The 20847-nt window shown below is 41.0% G+C and overlaps 2 protein-coding genes across 2 annotated transcripts; one reads left to right on the top strand and one right to left on the bottom strand.

Moving 5' to 3' along the window:
* Window positions 1–527: 527 nt before the first annotated feature.
* LOC131342004 (protein kinase C epsilon type-like) lies at window positions 528–5656 on the bottom strand. The gene is made up of 5 exons (XM_058372710.1): window positions 5565–5656; window positions 2894–2907; window positions 2419–2468; window positions 2265–2330; window positions 528–1700 (listed from the first exon to the last, which is right to left on the bottom strand). The coding sequence occupies exons 1-5, from the start codon at window positions 5654–5656 to the stop codon at window positions 528–530; spliced, it is 1395 nt and encodes a 464-aa protein (XP_058228693.1).
* A 3593-nt stretch (window positions 5657–9249) lies between these two features.
* On the top strand, window positions 9250–12933 carry LOC131342003 (protein kinase C epsilon type-like). The gene is made up of 3 exons (XM_058372709.1): window positions 9250–9333; window positions 11527–11588; window positions 11850–12933. Exons 1-3 carry the CDS (start codon window positions 9250–9252, stop codon window positions 12931–12933), a joined length of 1230 nt encoding a protein of 409 aa, XP_058228692.1.
* Window positions 12934–20847: the final 7914 nt, after the last annotated feature.

The following is a 20847-nucleotide window of genomic DNA, read 5'->3' as shown; positions in this document are numbered from 1 at the left end:
CTATCCCAGCGCACATAGGGTGAAAGGCAGGGGTACACCCTGGACAGTCCATCACAGGGCCACACAGACAAACAACCACACACACTCACTCCTATGGGCAATTTAAAATTACCAATCAACCTAATGTACATGTCTTTGGACTGTGGGAGGAAACCGGAGTACCCGGAGTAAACCCACGCAGGCACGGGGAGAACATGCAAACTCCACACAGAAAGGCCCCAGCCTGTTCGACCCCAGGATTCGAACCCAAGACCTTCTTGCTGTGAGGCAACAGTGCTAACCACTAAGCCACCATGCTGCCCATTAAAATAAAATAAAATAAAAATATAATATATAGTGTATATAAAAATAAACTAATATATAAATAATATATGTGTCAGCTCTATTATATATAGGAAGATACAATATATACATGTGTAGATGTAAATGGACAAATTTAAATGGTATGACTAATAATAATAATAATAATAATAATAATAATAATAATAATAATAATAATAATAAATGCTAATATTAGATTAGCAAAGTTAATATTTAGTGTTAATAAATGAGAAACCATCAGACTCCTCTTGGATGGACTGGATGAAGAAGGAGAGATTCCCATGAGAAAGCTTGGGCTCCTCACGGGTGAATCTGCCATCAAAATTATTGACGTCCCTCTTTGATGTTATCTGTGGTTGAAACGGAGGAGTGATCTTCCTCTGTTCCAGCCATGACCAGTTGATATTACTGAAGAAAGGGTGAGCTTTGATGGCATTCTCCTTGCCCTCGGACACCACACAGCCGAGACGATCCATGGGCTTCTTCCTCAGGAACGCTTTGAGGATGCTGACCGCATTCCTGCTGAGGTTTGATGGATATTCCGGTTCAGCACTGATGATGGACTCAAACATCTTCTCCTCGTTGTGATCATGAAACGGAGCGTAGCCTGTCATCATCTCATACATGATCACACCTAGGGCCCACCAATCCACCGACGTGTCGTATTCCCAATACTGTAACACCTCTGGTGCCATGTAGTTGGGTGTGCCACAAAAAGTGTTGGCAGTCTTGCTGTCAAGTATTCCCTCTGCGCACAAGCCAAAGTCAGCAAGCTTGCAGTGGCCATCGGCATCTAGGAGGATGTTTCCAGGTTTGAGATCTCTGTGAATAATCCTGTTGCGGTGGAGGAACATGAGGGCACAGGCGATTTTAGCAGCATAAAATCTGGTGCGGGGTTCATCAAATCCACATGAACAGGAAATATGAAATGCAAGATCCCCGCCATTCACAAATTCCATTGCGAAGCACAGTGAGTCGCTGGTCTGGAAGCTACAGTAGAGGTGGGTCAGGTAGGGGTGTTCACTGGCCAGAGCCAAGATCCACCTCTCCATAAAGGTGCAGCTGATGTTTTCATATTCCCAGATCATGTCCTTCTTCATAAACTTCAGCGCATACACCTCATCAGTGCCTTTGAGCTCGGACAAAATCACCTTCCCGTATGTACCCTTTCCAAGCACACTGAGGAAGTTGAAGTCCTCCAGGCTCTTTCTCTCAGGCTGTAGCTCCTCATCCTCTCTGCTCTCCTCTGAATTACACTCATTCAGGGACAAAGTCTTTTCTGCTTCTTCCAGAGGCTGAGACGCTTTGTTGACCAGAACGAAAGCTGTAGGGTCATCATCAGATGCGGTGGCCAGCGGCTCATCGTACAGCTGAGCGACCTTAACACACACAAACGCACAAAATTAGTCACTGCAGTTAACAACATTTTGTAAAGCCACAATGAATAATCCTTACCTGAGTTCCAGTAAGAAGGTCCTCAGTGTCCTTAAATTGAGAGAAATCCTGCAAATAACATTTAGATAAAGCTCAACGTCTACAACCCCAATTCACAAAAGTGAACATTGAAGCAGAGCAAAAAGATCACAAGTGCTTCATATCAAGAGTTTTATATTAAAACACAGAACATTATATTGCTCTTAATGTCCACTGACTAGAAATCGAAAAACAAAATGAAACAACTTGTAAAGACGTGTGTGTGTGTGTGTGTGTCTCAGCTGCAGCACTGTACAGTACCTCAGACTGGGAGCTGATGGAGTCTGGAGACTGAACCTGATCATCACACCAGGCTCTGTTCAGCTCACCAGCACTGGGAGGCTGTGAAAAGTAGAGCAAAAAATTCACAAGTGTTTCTCTTTCTAGCAGTTTCATACTAACACATCTAACATTCTGTCACATGGACAATCCTGCGGTCATCTTTGTAAATAAATTGTAGATTTGGTTACCAGACTGACAGCTGAAGTGTCACTGTGAGGGTCACCAGTAAAAATCAGCACTTTGGGCTCATCGACCTTAATAGACATAGACATAGACACACAGTTAGTAGCAGCCTAAAAGTTTGAAATGTAGTTAAAATCGGACTATTTAGCGGACACTTACCTGGAGGACAGAGGGAGTATCAGGTGATTCTCCCAGCACATCCACAGAGTCTGTAAAAAAGGAGTTTTCTGTGACTCAGAATAATGACTTCAATTACAACTAACATTTTCTATCATACATTTACAACCAACAGCCAAGTTTATTAACTAGTAGGTAAAACTAGGAGAAATATTGTATTGTGTTGAGAGCTTAAAACGGGTAGCCATGTTTTCAAGTGCATTAGCATTCAGCTAACTATTCAATTAAGATCAGGCATTAATAATAAATGAGAATATTTTGCCATCTACTGATTTTAATGTTTTACACCCACACACAGCAGTGAAATAAAGCGGATATATTATAATGTAGTGAGATATACAACACAGTGAACCGGGGAAGACTTCAGCATGGACCAAGGCCAACATACACAGAAACACTCAGGATAGGAACTAACTAACCTACACAAAAGACAAGAAACAAACAAAAAGACAATTACCTTCCCTAACCTCCCTTACCAAGAAAAACAGAGACAAAAACCCACACCCCTACTACCGGATATATAGATAATGTAGCAATACTTACATTCACAGGCGAGAGTATATACAAATAAGGCAGCCAAAACCAAAACAGGGCATAGATCAGCCTCAAAGTCAAGGCAAGCAAGGATTGAAACCAGATTGAAGCAGAAACAGGACACGGAACTACACACAACACAAACACCAAATGTGAAGTGAGCAATCAAGCTCCCGGTACTGGCTTCTGTCCCAGCTTTATAGGGTCACCATTACTGATTAGTGGTGGTAGAAGCTGGATCATCAGGAAAGCCCGGGCTGGAGTACGGAGTGGACCAACCTGAAGAAGTTAAGCACGGGACAGGACACACAAAACAAACTAGTTCAGTAGGTTAGAGACTTAGGATACTATTAGCTTAAAACTGAGCTGTTGCTGCTTTTATTTTTTGTTTTTTAAAATATATACATATAACATAATACATAAAAATGGGGGAAAATAAGAGCTAGTTTAAGTGTTTCAGGAAGAGGTAGGTCTTCAGTCGTTGTCTGAAGACAGTCAGCAACTCGGCTGTACGGACATCTAGGGGAAGTTCATTCCACCACCTTGGTGCCTGAACAGAGAAGAGTCTAGATGTATGCCTACCTTTTACCCTGAGAGATGATGGGACCAGTCGGGCAGTGCTAGTGGATCAGAGGGAGCGAGGTGCAGTGTGAGGAGTAATAAGAGCTTTGAGGTAAGATGGTGCTGGTCCATTCTTGGCTTTGTAGGCCAGCATCAGTGTTTTGAATCTGATGTGTGCAGCTACTGGAAGCCAGTGGAAGAACGCAGCAGTGGGGTGGTGTGGGAGAACTTGGGCAGGTTGAAAACAAGTCGTTCAGCTGCATTTTTCATTTACAGTGGATGAATTGCATTAAGAGGAAGACCTGCCAGGAGAGTTGCAGTAGTCCAGTCTCGAAATAACCAGAGCCTGAACAAGCACTTGAGTAGCCTGTGTGGATAAAAACGGTCGAATCCTTCTGATGTTGTACAGAAGAAACCGACATGAGCATGTCACATTAGCTACATGAGAGGAAAGGGATAGTTGATTGTCCATGGTTACCCCAAGGTTGTGAGCAGTGGCCGAAGGGGAGATCATGGAGTTTTTCAGAGACAATGCAAGATCCTGTGCTAGGGATGAATCACCTGGGATGACCAGCAGTTCAGTTTTGCTGAGATTGAGTTTCAGCTGATGAGCTGTCATCCAAGATGAAATGTCCACCAGACACGCTGAGATCTTAGTAGATGCCATTGTATCTGAGGGAGAGAAGGAGAAAATAAGTTGTGAAAATAAGGGGGCACCATGACCAACATGAAGCAGTCATCAGAAACAAACATCACACACACAACTTCATTTATACACAAAGCCAAATGTTAAACACCTCATTCTGCTTACAGAGAGTGGAGAATGAGAAATAAAAACTAATCTTTATAAACAGACATCTGCATATGAATGCTAAATCATCGTCAGTCTAAAGCCGATAGGTTCCGAAACAGACTCGGCTGCACTCGGGCCGCTGCTGCTAGCCTACTGCCCAAAACAATCATATTATTAGTGCAAATCAAATTACTTACCTGGGCTTTTTCATGTCTTTCCTCACACTGTTTGTGATACAATCTCGACCGCTCCATCTTTCTTTTAAACCACCTTAAACCATCCTGGTAGGTAGAAAAGTTTCTTGAGAAAATGAGAGCTTGTTTTTCTCTTGTTGTTCATGGAGAGCTCTGATTGGATAATCACTAATTGGTTGATAACTTGGTGGGGGAGGGGCGAGCTCTGTCTTAACCATACAGGCAAAGTGAAAAGTGGCTTGGAAAAGTGCAGCTCAAACAAATCACACTGACAGATTTTATTAAATTAAAAATTGGAGAAATTTAATGCTCTCTCTCTCTCTCTCTCTCTCTCTCTCTCTCTCTCCACACACACAAGCATATAGTAATAGCACATGGTTTCACATAAGAGCAAGCTGTGGCATTCAGATGAAGTGCTTCTCAAGCCAATAGAGTGCCGCAATTCTGTAGATATGAAGGATGAGGTCAATCTCATGTTATTCCATTGTCCATTTGACATCAAAGCTACTGCACACATGACCACAGGGGAGTGGATGCATACAACCATAAATGTTTTCAAAAGCGAAAAAATGAATAAATAAATCATTGGATTTATCATTATGAATTAAAATCTCCCAAAAGCCGCTGCAGACCATTCATGGCTATATTACAAAGCTTATGGAAGGCATCCAGTCACACCGAGGTCCTAATGAGAACAAACAATTCACTTCTAGCCAAAATTCCACATGGAGAGATCTCGGATGTTGTGTAAGATATGCTTTAATGTATGATAAGCTCACATGGATATTACACACATGGATAAAATTGTTGATACCCTTCTATTAAAGAAAGAAAAACCCACAGTGGTCACTGAAATCACTTGAAACTGACAAAAGTAATAATAAATCAAATTTACTGAAAATTGATGAATGAAAATCAGACATTGCTTTTGAATTGTTTTTCCAACAGACACGTTTTAAAAAAGCTATCTAATGAAACTGGCCTAGGAAAAAATGATGGTACCCTTAACTTTTGAGGCAATCATTATAATCAAGTGATTTCTGTACCTCTCCATGAGACTTCTGTACCTGTGGACAGGTATTTTGGCCCACTCCTTGTGAGCAAACTGCTCCAGGAGGCTGCGTTCTCCAGACTGCATGTTTCAGCTCTTTCCACAGATGTTCAATAGGATTTAGATCAGGGCTCATATGAAGGCCACTTCAGAATCACATCCAGTGATAAGAATAAATGTGATTTCCCTTAATATTAAATCTAATGCTAGCTTGCAACCACAAACGATTTTAGTGTGATTTTACACTTTAGTTAGTTAAGTAAGCTAATGTAATCAGTAACTCTTGAGTAGTAGCCTATTTTAACCTTACTGATGTTACAGCAACCCAATAACACAAGTTAACACAGTGAAAACCTTTTATTAAAGCTCTCATATTGTGAAATGGTAAACACTTTAGGACTTTGGTAACATTAGCCTAATCTTCTGGCTGGTTATATATAGCACTTGATGTTTAGTAGAATGAGATTTCCACAAATTCAGCTTTCACTGACTGCCTGAACATATAACGCACAACTAGCCAATATGCATATAATAACTATTCTTTGCCCAAGTAGGCTTCTCTGGAAGTTGAGTCATGTCAATCTGGACTTCTTGTTAGATCAAAACGTTTCACTACTCATCTGAGCAGCTTATTCAGTCTGAGGGAATTTGGCAGAATTTGTGGAATCCCATAAACTTCCCAAAGGGTAAAGAACATACTCGGTTCCAGATAACCGCACCTGGATGACTGAGAATCTTCACAGACTCAGTAGGCTTTGTTACTCAGTAAACACTGATGTTTATCAAAGAGAGGAAAATTGACATATGGAATTATTTATTTCAGAAAAAAACATAGTAGTCAGTTGAAGAAATGTTGCTGACTTCATGAAAAAGACAAGCAGAAAAGTGAGGTAGCTCCTTCAACCTCAAGACAACTGAAGTCAGGATAAATCAAGATTATGAGTCAGAGGAATGTTGATAATGTTGTATTGAACTTTGTTATCCAGAGTCTCCAATCCTCCAACCCAGTCTGATAGAGGGTCTCCTCCCTCATGTCATGCCACACCTTGCGTTGCAAAAGAGATGAACTTGCTATAGAAAGGAAAGAAAAACCTTGAAGGAGCAATGAAGGAAATAGATCTTATTGCCACAACCACAGATTGTTGGAGTTCATGTAGGAGAATTTTACTAGGTGTCACAGCCCACTGGTTTGATCCCAGCACTCTGGAGAGAACCTCGGTGGCATTTGCATGCAGACAGCATGCAAAGGACAGCATACTTTTGATGTTTTGGCTTGTGCAGGGCAGCACGCTGACTTAGTGGTTAGCACTGTTGCCTCATAGCAAGAAGGCCCTGGGTTTGAACTGGCAGGGGCCTTTCTGTGTGGAGTTTGCATGTTCTCCCCGTGCTTGTGTGGGTGTACTCTGGTTTTCTCCCACAGTCTAAAAACTGTACTTTAGGTTGATTGGTAATTCTAAATTGCCCATAGGTGTGTGTGGTTGTTCGTCTATATGTGGCCCTGCGTTGGACTGGCAATCTGTCCAGGGTGTACCTCTGCTTTTCGCCCAATGTGCACTGGGATTGGCTCCAGCAGATCCCCATGACCCTAATTAGGAATAAAGTGGGTATAGACAATGGATGGATGGCTTGTGCACTAAATGAAATACATTCAGAATTCAGCATCCAGAACAAGATTGTTAATAAATTAAATTGAGAATAAATTAATTGATGATAAATTAAATTGATAATAAATTCAATTTTATCAAAGCCTTTTGCTTGTATGCACTTCACTGAAACTTCCCATGTAAGTGCTGCTTTTTCAATTACTTGAATTCATATAATAAGGTGTTAAAAACTAAGTGTAGCAATAATAATACAGCAGGTCTTTTAACCCTTTTATAAATCCCAGCCCGCGCATGTAAACCTGCCATTAGGATCTGATTTATCGTGGAGAAAAATAAAGAAAAGTTGAGCTTCTTTATACTTTATATTATTACTCCCTTTAAATGTCCAATAAGATGGCTCATCAATACCATTACATTACATAATAACATTAGCATCTCAGTAAATGTCTTTTTCAGGTCTGGAATACATCGAGGATCACCTGGAAGAAGAGTGCTTGAATCAGTCACCAGGTATTGGCTCCTGTGCCTCTGATGAAAAGGACTTCTTTGCAAGCATGAAGCCAACTCATGGTCAGGAAACTGTTAAATGGCAGTTAAATGGTTACCTTGCAAAGTTGATGAGAGAGAAATTCTGAAATACTTCCAAGCACTCTGCAAGTTGTCTTTAAGATTAAATACAGCTTTACCTGCTTCAGCTTCATGTAAGAGACTTTTCAGTTCAGCAGGTCTTATTTTTAGTCCCAAGAGAGCAAGAACAGACGGGAGCACCTTTGAGAACCAGCTCCTTCTCAAGCTGAACAAGAGCTTCTGTAGCTTTGCTTGAATACTGGTATCCTCTACTAGTGGTAGTATGTAGCTGATTTGCAGAGAAATCTTGATTAGGTCCAGTTCTTATAAAGGAATATCTAGATCTAATAATCATACACACATTCACATATATGCACCTGCACAGACCTATACATATTCATGAACATTCAATGCATCTGCAAACACCATGATATGCCTTAGAATATTTACTGCCACCACCCATTGTGAGATATGTTGTTATTCTATATCATGTGATTTCTAATGGCAAGTTATGATGATTAGGTCAGCTTTTATTGTTGATATTTGACCACCAAGTAAATTAGTCTTTAAATGTCACGCAGGATATTGCCCATTACAATGCATTAGTTAACTAAATACTGAAACATTGACTGTGATGAAGTTGAACTTTTTTCTGAATCTGTAGTGCAGCAAGCTTCTATTAAAGTGAATCTGCTTAGATTCTTGCTTGTCATTTGTTTAAAACTGATTCCCAGGACACAGGAGTGCTCAGCACACATTAGTTATTCTGTATGAGTTACCAAGTCAGACTGCTCTGCTATAGTTTTCTTCTGCTGTGATGCATTTTTTTTAATGTTTAATGTTGTTTCAAGTCAAGTTTTCATGTAGGAAACAATTTACAAGCCACAGACCCCGTCTTTATGTAATGTTGTGTAGTGTCCTGTAAACACACACACACACACACATCATCATCATCTTAACATCTGCATGGTAAAATGTTTTATCAGGTTTTAATTTGTTACTATAAAATAAATTCTAACAGGAAATCTGCAATGTTCTCAAATCCTGCTATTTTACAGCCCCCATGTTCCCCTTGCACACCGTGACTGCTCAGAATAATGTTAACTGTCATCTGTATCATGTTCATTTCTAAGACTCTGGATTAACAGGCATGTGTGAGTAGAGTAACATTAGATTCTTCACACATAATGAATAATTACAAAAAATGACATTAGCACTTAGTGATTAGTTGTTTTTTTTTTTTAACTTAAGTACTTTTGTACATTAACTGAAGTGGAAATTTTAATGGAGAAAAAATGCATGAAAAACAACAATTTATCTTACCTGAGGAAAACTTGTTTGCACTCGTGATTGCAGGATACAATTCTGGTCGCCAGCATCTGCTAAATTAAAACAAAAATACTTCTAGAAAAAGCAATGGTTATGCTAAATCAAAATAAGTGTTATGACACTTGAAAGTAACTGTCTCGTGAGGATCTGGTGGGGGACAGGGATGCCCACTTGATGAACATGAAGAAGATGACTATGATGAAGAAGCTGAGCTTCAAGATGTTGGTGCCATCCTTGAGTACCAACTTCCACAACATCACAGATGTGCATTCCATCTCCTGAATCTTGTATAAGCCGCTGATGCCAGACATACAGGAAGTTGTCTTGGTCTGCTTTTGGAAAATGCCAGGCGTTGTGGAATAAAAGCCGGTCCACCTCAGCATTTGAAACAGTGCAGAGTGAATGCAGTCTCCGGTTCCTGTGAGCCAATGGAGCTCCTACTACCTTGCTGTAGAAAGACTGGTTATAAAAAATATACTTGCTGTTAACATGTTGTCTAAAATATATTTGTATTCTGGTTGTTGGATAAAATAGTACAATTTCAAATTTTAATGATACAGTTGTATTTGACTTAAAATTGATATCTTATGGAGACTGGTGGTGTGTAGATAGTGGTTCATAAACTGAATTGAAAGTTATTTTTTAAAGAGTAAGCTGAATTGGGCTTTTTAGGTGATTATGCTGCAGTTATGAAGTCAGTTTCTAAGGCCCTAAATGTCCTCCAAGGAGAATCATCTGTCCACTACATGGGTTTCCTGCTGCAATTCTCTACCAGCTGCAGGGAAAGTTGAAGAGGCTTCAGTCGATCAGCAAAGTCTGAGGACCACTCCTTAAGATCCCTACAACGTGGAATTCAGAAGTGTTTTGGGTGATGTGATGTCATGAATTACCCACAGTGCATTGCTGCCTCCATCCTCCTGCTGAAGTTCAGTACAGGCTGGACAAAAGAAGAGCATCTTAAAAGCCGGTAATAAATCTTCATTAATTCAGGAGGGAATTCTCTGGCTACTATTTAGATAGGTTAGACTTGATGGTTTGTATTGTCACTAGTGAGTTTCAGGAGAATGGAAACTTGAATTAAAGTCATTTACTGACCTGGATGCAGGAAGCAGATTTGTGCTGTGAATGCTGGGTGCAATGGGGATCATCTCTAGAGGCACCTTCTGACCCCAGACTTTTACTGTAACTCATTTTATCCTGATAGTTTGTTGTGCTATAGCCCCTTCTCATTTGATTTGCTTATAAGCATGACAAAAATCACAATAAATCATCAGATTCTTTACAATTTTTCAATATATGTGTGAAGATTTTTGTAACATGCAGGTAAATGTAAATGAAAGTGAAAACTCAGAGTGCTAAAGCTAAAGACAGAAACCTATTTCTGGTGTTTATTCAATACATAAAACACATCATTCATTTCTAAATTATTATATTTGTGTACATTTGGGGGAATAAGATTAAATAAAATCATTAAGAAACACTGAAATCTAGGAATGATTGTGGGAGGCAGGAGCATTCAAAAACACTAAGATGCCACTCTCCATTTTTTACATTTTAGTTGCATGAACCTTTACATGCTGCTGGTTGACAAAACTTCACTAGATTTGTCTATTTCTTGGAAATGTAAAGTATCATTAATAGTTGCTTTAATTAATTCATTGAAATCAAAACTGAAACTTTTGTGTGTGTTTTCTTAAGTGATTTCTTGATCTGGATTAAAAGACCAGCTTTTTGACTTTTAGATTTTAGAGTCGTGTTTGATTAATATTTCCAAATGCAGCTTTTCAGTCCTCTGTGAAAATATATCACAGTGGATATGTTATAACAATTTTCATAAAACAGAAAGAAAATGCTTCTAATATATACAGTATATTCATGGGACAGTTTATTTAAGAACCAAATATACAGTTCCTTCCAGTTTGATTGGTGCCTTGATAAATATGGAGAATTATTAATGTATTAAATAAAAATTACACACAATAAAAACAATTATATAAACAGTAAATGAAAAACTATTCTCATTAAGAATATAGTGAAAATAACACTAGTTATAAAAGGAGAAGGAGAACAGAATCAGATCATTGTAGGCATAGTGACCACTAACAGGTGTAAATCAGGTGACCATTAACAGTCCTACAGAGCGTGTGTATTTGTACTTCTACAGCGAGTGTGTTTATAGTCCTACATTGTGTGTTTTTGAAGTTCTTCAGCGTGTATTCACAGTCCTACAGTGTTTGTATTTACCTTCTTTCATTTGTGTTCATCTGTTCATAAGAAGATCAATCTGACATGGGAAACTCACTGACTTACTTTCGTCGTTTGAGACGGGTAAGATTGGATGACTTTACTTTTCTTTACACTGTATCTGAAATTTTTTTACAAATTAGCAAAACTTGTGCTTTTGTGTGGATTATGTGAAGAAACTAAACCTTGTTGTATTTGTGTTGTCCTGAACAGAATGAGAAAAACAAAGTGAAGCGAGGAGTAGCTGATGAAGTGCAGGCCATCTCCCTGAAAAGGTAAAATAGGACTAATACAATCACATTTGAGGGAAGATTGTACCAAAAGGTGTTCCCAGGTGCAGTTCATGTGATTAGATGTAGCTTTAGAAAATTAAAACTCATTTCTCAACAATGTGAGCTCATATTGTCATCACACCCAGTTATGTGCATTCCCATGTGTGTACATCTGTCCCAGAGAGTGGAAGTGTTGAATCAAACCTGAATAATGTTTAAATGTATAGAAGTGCTAATTCTGCTGTGGTTCTTTCTCTATTATAGTGTACAGATATTAGAAAAGAGCAGAGAAGATGCAGCACCTCAGCCTCTGGAAGAAGCAGAAAAGACTTTGTCCCTGAATGACTGTAATTCAGAGGAGAGCAGAGAGGATGAGGAGCTACAGCCTGAGAGAAAGAGCCTGGAGGACTTCAACTTCCTCAGTGTGCTTGGAAAGGGTACATACGGGAAGGTGATTTTGTCCGAGCTCAAAGGCACTGATGAGGTGTATGCGCTGAAGTTTATGAAGAAGGAAACGATTTGGGAATATGAAAACATCAGCTGCACCTTCATGGAGAGGCGGATCTTGGCTCTGGCCAGTGAACACCCCTACCTGACCCACCTCTACTGTAGCTTCCAGACCAGCGACTCACTGTGCTTCGCAATGGAATTTGTGAATGGCGGGGATCTTGCATTTCACATTTCCTGTTCATGTGGATTTGATGAACCCCGCACCAGATTTTATGCTGCTGAGATCGCCTGTGCCCTCATGTTCCTCCACCGCAACGGGATTATTCACAGAGATCTCAAACCCGGAAACATCCTCCTAGATGCCGATGGCCACTGCAAGCTGGCTGACTTCGGCTTGTGCGCAGAGGGAATACTAGACGGCAAGACTGCCAACACTTTTTGTGGCACACCCAACTACATGGCACCAGAGGTGTTACAGTATTGGGAATACGACACATCGGTGGATTGGTGGGCCCTAGGTGTGATCATGTACGAGATGATGACAGGCTACGCTCCGTTTCATGATCACAACGAGGAGAAGATGTTTGAGTCCATCATCAGTGCTGAACCGGAATATCCATCAAACCTCAGCAGGAATGCGGTCAGCATCCTCAAAGCGTTCCTGAGGAAGAAGCCCATGGATCGTCTCGGCTGTGTGGTGTCCGAGGGCAAGGAGAATGCTATCATAGTTCACCCTTTCTTCAGTGAGATCAACTGGTCATGGCTGAAACAGAGGAATAATTTTGATGGCAGATTCACCTGTGAGGAGCCCAAGCTTTCTCATGGGAATCTCTCCTTCTTCATCCAGTCCATCCAAGAGGAGTTTGATGGCTTCTCATTTATTAACACTAAATATTAACTTTGCTGACCCTACACACCCCTCACACACACTCCTCACCCTCCTGCCCTCTGGAAAAAGATACAGAAGCATCTGAGCCTCACAACCAGACTGTGTAACAGTTTCTTTCCTCCAGCCATCAGACTCAACACCCAGAACAGAACATTCATATTCAATATACATCTATGTTTACTGGACCACCTTTTTTCAGTGCTGCCAAAACTGTATATTTCGTTGTACATCACACTTTAATGCTGCTCCCAGCTGCTGCTATCATATGTGTACATGTTCACAAGCCTCCTTTTCTTTGCACACTGGTCCACATAGACTGTATACTGGTCAGTACTCTTTCATTTTATTTCTTACTCTGTTTGCACTAGGTTCCACACTATACACTGTATGTGGCTAGATTAACTTACTTTCTAGTCCTTAGCTCTGTGTTGTTTTATGTAGTTTTGTGTTTTATGTAGCACCATGGTCCTGGAGGAACATTGTTTCATTTCACTATGTACTGCATCTACTATTTATGCTCGAAATGACAATAAAAACTTCTTGACTTGATACCTGATGATGCACTGACCTCAGGTAAGTTATTATGCAAATGATGCAGGACAAAAGAAATCACAAGAAAGAAAAATATCCCTGTAGTGTTTAGGAAATAAGTAGATTTGAAATAATGTACATTTTTGTCCAGCTCTGCAGTATAGCGTTCATTTCTACATGTCTGTGTACAGTAGAGCTTTGAGCATTATAAATGTACAAGCTTTAGGACTTGATTGTCAAGATTTTCCACATAAAAGGACTTGCTCAGGTCCATCAGCACACATCTCTTGAATTCTGCACTGATCTGCACTCATAACAGAAACACTGATGCGGTAGACATGCCGATTGACATCATAGAAGAAAGAGACGGTGACTGCATGCTTGCTGGCTGGGATTCGGTTGCGCTTAGTAGCTGGATCAATCTGGAACACGTGCACTCAGGTACTAAAAATGGGTTGCTCCCTAAGCGAGAAACAGAAAATGACAAAACACCAGAAGATTATGTATTCAAGAAAGTGAATGGTAATCAGGCATAACATTATGACCACTAAGCAGTGAATTGAATAACACTGATTATCTCCTCATCATGGCACCTGTTAGTGGGTGGGATATAATAGGCAGCAAGTGAACATATTTTGTTCTCAAAGTTGATGTGTTAGAAGCAAGAAAAATGGGTAAGCGCAAGGATTTGAGAGAGTTTAACAAGGGCCAAATTGTGATGGCTAGCCGACTGGATCAGAGCATCTCCAAAACTGCAGCTCTTGTGGGGTGTTCCTGGTCTGCAGTGGTCAGTATCTATCAAAAGTGGTCCAAGGAAGGAACAGTGGTGAACCGGCGTCAGGGTCATGGATGGCCAAGGCTCAGTGATGCATGTAAGGATGGTCCAATCCAACAGACGAGCTACGGTTGCTCAAATTACTGAAGAAGTCAATGCTGGTTCTGATTCAAAGGTGTTTTGGCAGCAAAAGGGGGACCAACACAATATTAGGCAGGTGGTCATAATGTTATGCCTGTTCAGTACACACACACAGCCTAAAAACTAGACATGTTTGTGAGAACATTGTGCAGGATAAAATAGCAAACATTTGCTTTTTCATGGCACAAACAGCATGAACAAACCGAGTCTATTATATACAGTATGCAACAAGCAGTGCTTTTAGGCCTGTCCCTGAGCTCCAATACTTCCAGTACATAAGCCAGTATCACAAAACCGACAGTTCCAGCTTCCTGGTTCCAAAGGTTCGAGTACTTTAGAGAGTCAAGAAAAGCCTAAATTGTCAATGAGACAACTAGTTGGAAATTCTTTGTTTCCACTAGTTCCAGAGATGTTACCTGACTACAGCATTTCTCAGAAACTCAAGATAATAATACAGATAATATAGAACACACACACACAAATACATCAATACGCACTTTCACCCACAAGGAAACAGTAAAGACAACTACGCTTACTACACAAAAAGTGCAAATGTGTAAAAGTGTGTACATCCTGTGTGTGTGTGTGTGTGTGTGTGTGTGTTGATGTAGCCATCGAGAGACAAGTCGTAGATCCACGTTACCAAATACCCAGCCGCAAATATTTTTCCTCCACGGCCATTCCACAGCTTTATTCCGAGTGCCGCAGCAAGATGCAACATGCAATTCAAAACGTAAAAGTTTTTATAAACTGATTTTTTTTATAAACTGTTTTTATAAACAGCTGATTTATGGTCTAGCCGTACGTCAGAGCCTTATTTATGCCTGACGATACACTGGCTTCATGACTGGAAGTTGTTTATTATATACATATTTCCCAGATGACCACACACGGGAGAACTCATAGCGCAAGGCCTTAGGGACGCTCTTGAAGGTTGGGGACTGAAAGAAGAAAACATGACCTGCATGACGACAGATAGCGGGGCCAATATGGTGAAGGCGTTGGAGCTTAACAGCTGGACTCGTCTGCAATGCTTTGGGCACAGACTTCACCTAGCTATCGGTGAGTCCAACTAAAAATAAATATCGTCTCTGCCATTCAGGATATTGTTCATAATAAATGTTTGTAAATAATAAATTAAAAATTACATTAAGAACATTGAACAGAGTAAAATTATGAGATTAGTTTGCAATAATAATAATAATAATTGCACTGTTATATGTAATTGCTTTGTATATGAAATAAAACATTTTAGGTAAACATCTAAACGGTTTCAATAAAATTATATAATTTTATAATATAAACATTTGTAAATTAAAATTTACATTGTGCATTAGGTTAAATCTAATTTAATACATTATTCTTTTTTTGTTAGAAAAAAGTGCCAAAGACCCTCGTGTTGAACGTGTAACATCTGTCTGCAAGAAAGCCATCAGTACATTCTCGTTCAGCTGGAAGAAAAAGAGGGACTTGAGTAATGCTCAAACTGACCTAAAGCTACCTCAGCAGAAGCTGGATGGGGTTCGAGACTCAACATGATCGAGAGAGTGCTTGACCAGGAAAAGGCGATTTCTCAGGTCCTGAAGGCAGACAGGAAGACGAGGCATTTAGTCCCATCATGGCAGGATGTTGACGTGATGGAATCTATGAAAAAGGCTCCGAGTCCTCTGAGAGACTTTACTGATGCACTCTCAGGTGAGGACTATGTGAGTATATCTTATGTAAAACCAGTGCTTCACCTGTTGAAAGTCAACATTTTGAGCCTGAATGATGAGGATACTGAACTAACAAAAACAATGAAGACTACCATTCTCAAATACCTCACTGACAAATATCAGGACCCCACCGCTGATGACCTGCTGGATATGGCTTCGCTTGTCGATCCCAGGTTCAAAACACAATACATTGAGGGAATACAAACCAGAGCTGTGTCTGAGCTGGAGTCTTTGCTGACCATACAGAATCCAGTATCATCAAATCAGCAGCCTACCTCTAGTACCTCAACCTCCACATCACAAAACCCTGATGAAGATCAGACACCACCCAAGAAAGCAAAGAGATCACTTGCCAGCTTTTTGAAAGCCTCAGGTGTTGTAAGTGCATCTGCAGCCACAACATCAGCTTCCTCATCTCTAAAAGAAGCAATAGAAGGGGAATTGAAGGGCTACTTGTCCACACCAAATGCAGAAAGTGACATGGATCCACTGGAATGGTGGAGAGTCCATGAGGCAAACTTTCCAAGAGTTAGCCAACTTGCTAGAAAGTATTTATGCATTCCAGCAACAAGTGCTCCCTCAGAAAGAGCCTTCAGCACTGGTGGCAACATTGTCACCTGCCAAAGGGCAACTCTCAAGCCAGATAAAGTGAATCAGCTGGTTTTCCTTTCTAAAAATTTGTGATTAGTCGTACTTTGTGTTCTTTTAGAAACTGATATGTTCTAAAGCTGCTAAGTTTACAAGCCTCAGGTCAGGAAATATCTTTGTACCTTTATTTTATTGTTTTGGTTCTTCACTTTCAAAAAATCTTAACAGATTACAAAAGGTAGTTTACATTTTGTATGTTTGTTTTTACCTTTTGAAGCCAATGTTTATTTTGGGAGTTATGCTAAAGTCTGTGAACTTGCATTTATTTGACTAGACCAAGTTAATATTTTTATTTAACTTTGTAAGAATAAGCTACACTATATTGCCAAAAGTATTCGCTCACCTGCCTTGACTCGCATATGAACTTAAGTGACATCGCATTCCTAATCCATAGGGTTCAATATGACGTCGGTCCACCCTTTGCAGCTATAACAGCTTCAACTCTTCTGGGAAGGCTGTCCACAAGGTTTAGGAGTGTGTTTATGGGAATTTTTGACCATTCTTCCAGAAGCGCATTTGTGAGGTCACACACTGATGTTGGACGAGAAGGTCTGGCTCTCAGTCTCCGCTCTAATTCATCCCAAAGGTGTTCTATCGGGTTGAGGTCAGGACTCTGTGCAGGCCAGTCAAGTTCCTCCACACCAGACTCTGTCATCCATGTCTTTATGGACCTTGCTTTGTGCACTGGTGCACAGTCATGTTGGAAGAGGAAGGGGCCAGCTCCAAACTGTTCCCACAAAGTTGGGAGCATGGAATTGTCCAAAATGTCTTGGTATGCTGAAGCATTCAGAGTTCCTTTCACTGGAACTAAGGGGCCAAGCCCAGCTCCTGAAAAACAACCCCACACCATAATCCCCCCTCCACCAAACTTTACACCTGGCACAATGCAGTCAGACAAGTACCGTTCACCTGGCAACCGCCAAACCCAGACTCGTCCATCAGATTGCCAGATGGAGAAGCGCGATTCGTCACTCCAGAGAACGCGTCTCCACTGCTCTAGAGTCCAGTGGCGGCGTGCTTTACACCACTGCATCCGACGCTTTGCGTTGCACTTGGTGATGTATGGCTTGGATGCAGCTGCTCGGCCATGGAAACCCATTCCATGAAGCTCTCTGCGCACTGTTCTTGAGCTGATCTGAAGGCCACATGAAGTTTGGAGGTCTGTAGCGATTGACTCTGCAGAAAGTTGGCGACCTCTTCGCACTATGCGCCTCAGCATCCGCTGACCCCGCTCCGTCAGTTTACGTGGCCTACCACTTCGTGGCTGAGTTGCTGTCGTTCCCAAACACTTCCACGTTCTTATAATACAGCTGACAGTTGACTGTGGAATATTTAGGAGCGAGGAAATTTCACGACTGGATTTGTTGCACAGGTGGCGTCCTATCACAGTTCCACGCTGGAATTCACTGAGCTCCTGAGAGCGACCCATTCTTTCACAAATGTTTGTAAAAACAGTCTGCATGCCTAGGTGCTTGATTTTATACACCTGTGGCCATGGAAGTGATTGGAACACCTGACTCTGATTATTTGGATGGGTGAGCGAATACTTTTGGCAATATAGTGTATTTACATTTCTGAACCTCTTTGCTGAGGATCTATGTCTAATAAACTATCTGACTGTTACAACTGTTACCACTACCAATGTAAGATTTCTTAAACCATTGTTCATTTTGTGATGGCAAGTCTTTCATTGTTATGCAAGTCTTGTTTAATGTTCTTAATTTGCAGAGTTGCACTTGCATTTAATATTAACTTGATTAAAAAATACTTGAAAACAAATGGTAAAGGCTATATTTTTATATGGAGACATTAATTTGGCTGTATTGTAGCTCTGTAATTTGCCAAACAGTCTTAAAACCAACATGAGAAAGAATCGGGATAAAATCGTGAATCGTGATTTTTCCAGAAGAAATCGTGATCTAATTTTTTTTCCATATCGCCCACCCCTATATATATACAGTGATAGTATATATCATGCGTGTGACAGATATAATCCACTGAAACAAATCAGCATTTGTACTCAAGTACAGCTGTAACATACAAGCTATGTTTCAAATGTGTCTGCCACTCCACTGTAATATTTCAACAGCATGTCTCCCGTTTAATTGCTGCACTTCCATGCCGGCTATAATACCTCATCAATCACGTTAACCACCTACAGTACGTTAAAAGAGCGATTAGGTTGAATGACTTCCCCAAGTTTTTTTCTTCCACACTTCATTTCAGTAAGCTTTTTCCTCGCCACTGTCTCCTCTCACTGGGATCTAAACCTGCACCTGATTTCTGTCAAGTTTCATCTTGACAATTGCAGTTGAAGGGAATTTTCTGACATGGGGACAGGGTTAAAGAGCAGCTTGCATTATTTTGGCTGAGATTTTTTATTATTATTATTATTATTATTATTATTATTATTATTATTATCATCATCATTGATTGTCATAAAAATCCCATATTACAACTGCAACAGCAAGTCAACAAGTGTCAGGCAAAGTGCTGAAAAAAACAAAATTTTCAATAAAAGTGGTTGAATAAAACAAAAACAAACATAGTATTGATATTTCCATACAGGGATATCCTTGATGCATTGTGCATCCTTTACTGAATAAAACTAAAGGTCTCTCTCACTCACACCAACACTCACACACACTCACACACACTCACACACACACACACACACACACACTCACACACACTCACACACACACACACTCACACACACTCACACACACACACACACACACACTCACACACACTCACACACACACACTCACACACACACACACACTCACACACACTCACACACACTCACACACACTCACACACACTCACACTCACACAGCTACACTCTGAGAAGCAAAAACTGCATTTTGGCACAGTGACTGTAATGTACAGTCTGTATGTAGATGACTGTAGTGACTTTTTAGAAGACGAATAATGTACAGCAACAACAAGTTGTAACAATCTGCCTAGATACAGATTTTCTCCCGCCTGAGGCACTAGTACACACACACACACACACACACACAATACACACACAATACACACACAATACACACACAATACACACACACACTACACACAATACACACACACACTACACACAATACACACACACACACACACACACACACACACACACACACACACACACACACACACACACTTCACTCACCCCATTTCGTTGTCAATGCAAAAAGACAGGAATTCTCATTGCCCCCTTGACAGTGAGGGAACTGCAGAAACCGCAGAGACTCCTGGATCCCTCGAGCTGCGTCCGGATGCGTCCCAATTAAACAGCCGGAATTACCGCGAGAGGAGCAGAGAGCCTGATCGGTTGAGGTCCAAACGCGACTTTTTAAACTAAACCCGTTAAACCTCGACGGTAAAAACGGGACAGATGCATACTGAACATCCTGTGTGGAGTTTCTCTCCTGTTCCCCCTCCTCTTTCTTTCTTTGGCTGCACTTCGGTAACCTTTCGGACAGCAGCAAAAAAACTCTCCGCCGCTCTCTGCTCAGCGTGCACGCGCCAAACTCCTCGCTCGCGACGCCGCGCCACTCTTGGCAACTCGTTGAAAAAGAGGGCGTCGATCTGTCACGCGTTTTCCTCGCCGCCGATTTGCGTTACGGGCGAGCCCGAGCAGCCGCGGCACAATTGCCGGTGTCACGCGCTGCCTCCGTACTCGCTGGGCTTTTAAAAGGGCGCTCGCGTGCGCCACCTGCTGCACGGACAGCGGTGAGGGCGCGAGCCAGATCACCCAAATCTCACACTCGTCGCAACCTGCTCAATATACATACACTCTGCCTGCACGTATTTTAGGAACACCTGTACACACTCGTGCAGGTGTCCATCATGTGGCCTCAGTGCAGTGCATAAACATAATGGAGATCAGATACGGGTCACGAGCTTAACGTTCATCTTAAAGATGAAAAAATGTGAACTCATTCATTCGGACTGTGGCATGATTGTTAGTGCCAACCCGGCTGGATCGAGAAATTTGAGTAACTGCTGATCTGAGATTTTCACATCCAACTGTCTCTAGAGTTTACATAGATTGGTGAAGAAAAACAAACTAGTGAGCATCAGTTCTGCAGGCAGAAACACTGTTGGTGA

Source organism: Hemibagrus wyckioides, linkage group LG20, assembly GCF_019097595.1.
Source record: "Hemibagrus wyckioides isolate EC202008001 linkage group LG20, SWU_Hwy_1.0, whole genome shotgun sequence".
NCBI classification, from domain to species: Eukaryota; Metazoa; Chordata; class Actinopteri; order Siluriformes; family Bagridae; genus Hemibagrus; species Hemibagrus wyckioides.
The sequence above is the reverse complement of the archived record's forward strand: the minus strand, read 5'-3'. Positions and strand labels throughout refer to the sequence as shown.

Excerpts from the sequence above, each read along its gene's own strand:
- LOC131342003 (XM_058372709.1), top strand. The coding sequence starts at position 9,250 with ATGAAGAAGATGACTATGATGAAGAAGCTGAGCTTCAAGATGTTGGTG. Across the intron at positions 9,334-11,526 it reads ACTTCCACAACATCACAGAT|AATGAGAAAAACAAAGTGAA; the intron begins GTGCATTCCATC and ends TGTCCTGAACAG. Across the intron at positions 11,589-11,849 it reads CAGGCCATCTCCCTGAAAAG|TGTACAGATATTAGAAAAGA; the intron begins GTAAAATAGGAC and ends TCTCTATTATAG.
- LOC131342004 (XM_058372710.1), bottom strand. The coding sequence starts at position 5,656 with ATGCAGTCTGGAGAACGCAGCCTCCTGGAGCAGTTTGCTCACAAGGAG. Across the intron at positions 2,331-2,418 it reads ATACTCCCTCTGTCCTCCAG|GTCGATGAGCCCAAAGTGCT; the intron begins GTAAGTGTCCGC and ends ATGTCTATTAAG. Across the intron at positions 1,701-2,264 it reads ACACTTCAGCTGTCAGTCTG|GTCGCTCAGCTGTACGATGA; the intron begins GTAACCAAATCT and ends GTGTGTGTTAAG.